The following is a 2,953-nucleotide window of genomic DNA, read 5'->3' on the forward strand; positions in this document are numbered from 1 at the left end:
TTCTTTCTTTCTTTCTTTCTTTCTTTCTTTCTTTCTTTCTTTCTTTCCTTTCTTTTGTCCTTCCTTCCTCCCTTGCTTTCTTGACACTGGGTCTTTTTATACAAACCAAGCTGACCTAAAACTTACTATGTATATCCATACTGGCCTCAAACTCAGAATCCTTCTGTCTCTGCTTTTTGAGTGCTAGCAAAACAAATGTGTGCTATCATACTTGGTAGCTCATTTATTTTCCTAAAAAATTAAGTGTGTGTGTGTGTGTGTGTGTGTGTCTGTGTTGTGATGGTGCATGTGTGGCAATTAAGAGGAAAATCTGTGGATATTGGTTTTCTCCTTCTTCTATATGGGTTCCAGGGATTAGACTCAGTTTATTAGGTTTGGTGGCAAAGGCCCTTACCCACAAAGCAATCTGTTTCTTTATACTTTTTTCTGTGTATTTTTTTGTGGGACTATGGCTTAAACTTGGAACCTTACATATCATAGGACTATTATTTTATTTGTACAAACTTACTTGGTACTATGTGACAATATGATACATGTATATAGAGTACTATGTGACAATATGATACATGTATATAGAGTATAATGATCATCTGTGGTTGAATGGATAAGAGAAAATATTGTGTATATATAGACTGGAATGTTATTCAGCCATAAAAGGAATTTTCTGTTTGCAAAACATTTAGGTTTTTTTGTTTGCTTTTGTTTTGTTTTGTTTTGAGCCGGTACAGGGTACACTGTAAAGGAGAAGTAGACTGCTAGCTGCTAGCTGTAGAGCTACAGTGCTGAGGAGACATAAAAGAAATATATCATGTCATTTACAGCAAAATGGGTAGAACTGAAGGACATTACATTAAGCAAATAAGCCAAATGTAGAAATTCTACATAGTCTCTTACATGTGGATGTTATAAAGGTTAATCGGAATGTACAATTGTGATTGCTAGAGGTTGGGAGAATAGGATTTAGCAAGAGACTGCATAGAAGGTACCCAAAAATTAGATGGTAATCCTTTTTAAATTTTGTTTTGCAGTTCTAGGAATGAAACTCAGAGCTTTGCACATGCTAAGGTGAACACTCTACCACTAAGCTGTGTCACAAGCCCAGACATAATATTCTCATGTAAGGATTTAAAACTCTGTTTTCCCTAGTGAGGTCTAGTTAGATAACAGCAAGTAGAATGTGAAGCTCCCTTTTATGCAAGCCCAGTGTCTCTGTCTTTGTGTCCAGCATCTCTTGCACACATGAGCTACTTGAGTGCAGATCTTGTGGTTTTTCATTTCCATTTCCCCAGAAATCTGTGAAGGTCCAGGTACATAGTTCTAACTTAGTAGTCTAGTTTTGTTTTGTTTCAGACAAGGTTTCATGTAGCCCAGGCTGACCTGGAACTTGTTATATAGCCAAGGATGGCCCTGATTGTTCCATCTCCTTCTCCTAACTACAGGGTGCAACCATCAGACTAATAATTAGTAAATTAACATGGTGCCAGAGCTTTTCAAGGTTCCTCTCTAAAGTACAGTATCAAGTAAGATATGAACAGAATATCCAGCTTAGTTCTTTCCATTCAGCTCCCAATGGGGCTACGCTGAGAAAAATAGTTCCTATGCAATCTCCCTCATGTACTGTGCTCTGATCACTGCAGACTGTCATTACAGGGATCTGGGTCATTCCAAGATGTGGCTGTGTATTTTACCTGACAGGAGTGGCACAGGCTACTACCTGTGAGGCTACTACCCAGAGGAATATGTACAAGGATGTGATGCTGGAGAACTACAGCCACCTGGCATTTGTAGGTAAAGATAAGTGTCTGGGTAATCCCTGGGAGCATGTGGTTACTATTATATGTGCTACCACTGCAGTTTAGTGATATTTTAGTTTTAGATTTAAGGGTTATAGCTGACTGATCAGTTTAGGGCTCCAGAAAAAAAAATGTGTGTTCGCACATCCCCAAATATAAAGTTTAAATGGGCTCCTTCCTTGTACCACTCATAAAGATACACCTTCCTTCTCCATGAGATACCCTAAAGCTCAAACTTCTTGGCCTATGTCTGTGTCAGTTCCCATTAACAGGCCTCTGCATGGTCAAAGCAAACATGATCTTCAAGTTGGAGTAGGGAGAACTCTGGATATTAGATAAGGAACCCTCAGTCCATGCTTACTCAAGTGAGTGAACAAGCACCAGATATGTTGAACACATGGGAAGCCAGACCCTAGGAATTTAGACCAGAAGGCATCCTTATGTAATATTTTTCAGGAATTTTTTAGAGCCTTAGGCTCTTTCAAATAAGGACAGGAGGTCTACATGCTTCAGAAAATGAAATTACCTACCCCGATATTATACTCACATTTCAGTACTAGTGATTTTGATGTTTGCAGTGTTATCTGCTGCACTTGATGACCTCTGCCTCCTGTTAGAAACTTATTCTTCTTCATTGATGTGGGTGCCTATGATTTCAGACATCTGTTCATGTAATCCCTTTATTATCTATTAAAACTTAAAGGAGTACCAAATATATGCTGGTCACATTCTAGGTATTGGGATCCAGCAGTGAATAAATAATATTCCTGTTCTCTTGAAGCTTGCAATCTAGTGAGGGAAAGCATCCAGAAACAAACAACTATGTAGTGTTTGGGTGGTAAAAAGAAAAGGAACTCAAGAAAGACAGCTATCGATGCACATTTTCAGGGACTGTATTCAGGGAAAAGATTTTGGTGAGCTTAAAATTAGGGTACAAATATCAGTGAAGTAAGAGATAGAGCTATATAGATTAGGTATGTGCTGGGCAGAGAACTGTGAATGAGAACTGATCCTTACCTGAGAAATTTATCCTGAGGCTGATAAAGAGGCCTGTGAATTAGCAAGGGACTAAATTGTAAGTGGATCTTTTCTTCTTCCTCCCTTCCTTCCTTCCTTCCTTCCTTCCTTCCTTCCTTCCTTCCTTCCTTCCTTCCTTCCTT

General features: G+C 38.7%; 1 protein-coding gene across 1 annotated transcript in view; it reads left to right on the forward strand.

The window, feature by feature from the left end:
* Positions 1-2,953, forward strand: part of Znf157 (zinc finger protein 157) — a 7,635-nt gene that overhangs the window by 3,155 nt on the left and 1,527 nt on the right. Inside the window, 3 exon segments of the mRNA XM_055607901.1 lie at positions 1,651-1,716; positions 1,719-1,788; positions 2,066-2,158. Of these exon segments, the coding sequence (XP_055463876.1) occupies positions 1,651-1,716; positions 1,719-1,788; positions 2,066-2,158 (229 nt within the window).

Source organism: Psammomys obesus, unplaced genomic scaffold (assembly GCF_907164565.1).
Source record: "Psammomys obesus unplaced genomic scaffold, mPsaObe1.curated_primary_1811, whole genome shotgun sequence".
Taxonomy (NCBI): Eukaryota; Metazoa; Chordata; class Mammalia; order Rodentia; family Muridae; genus Psammomys; species Psammomys obesus.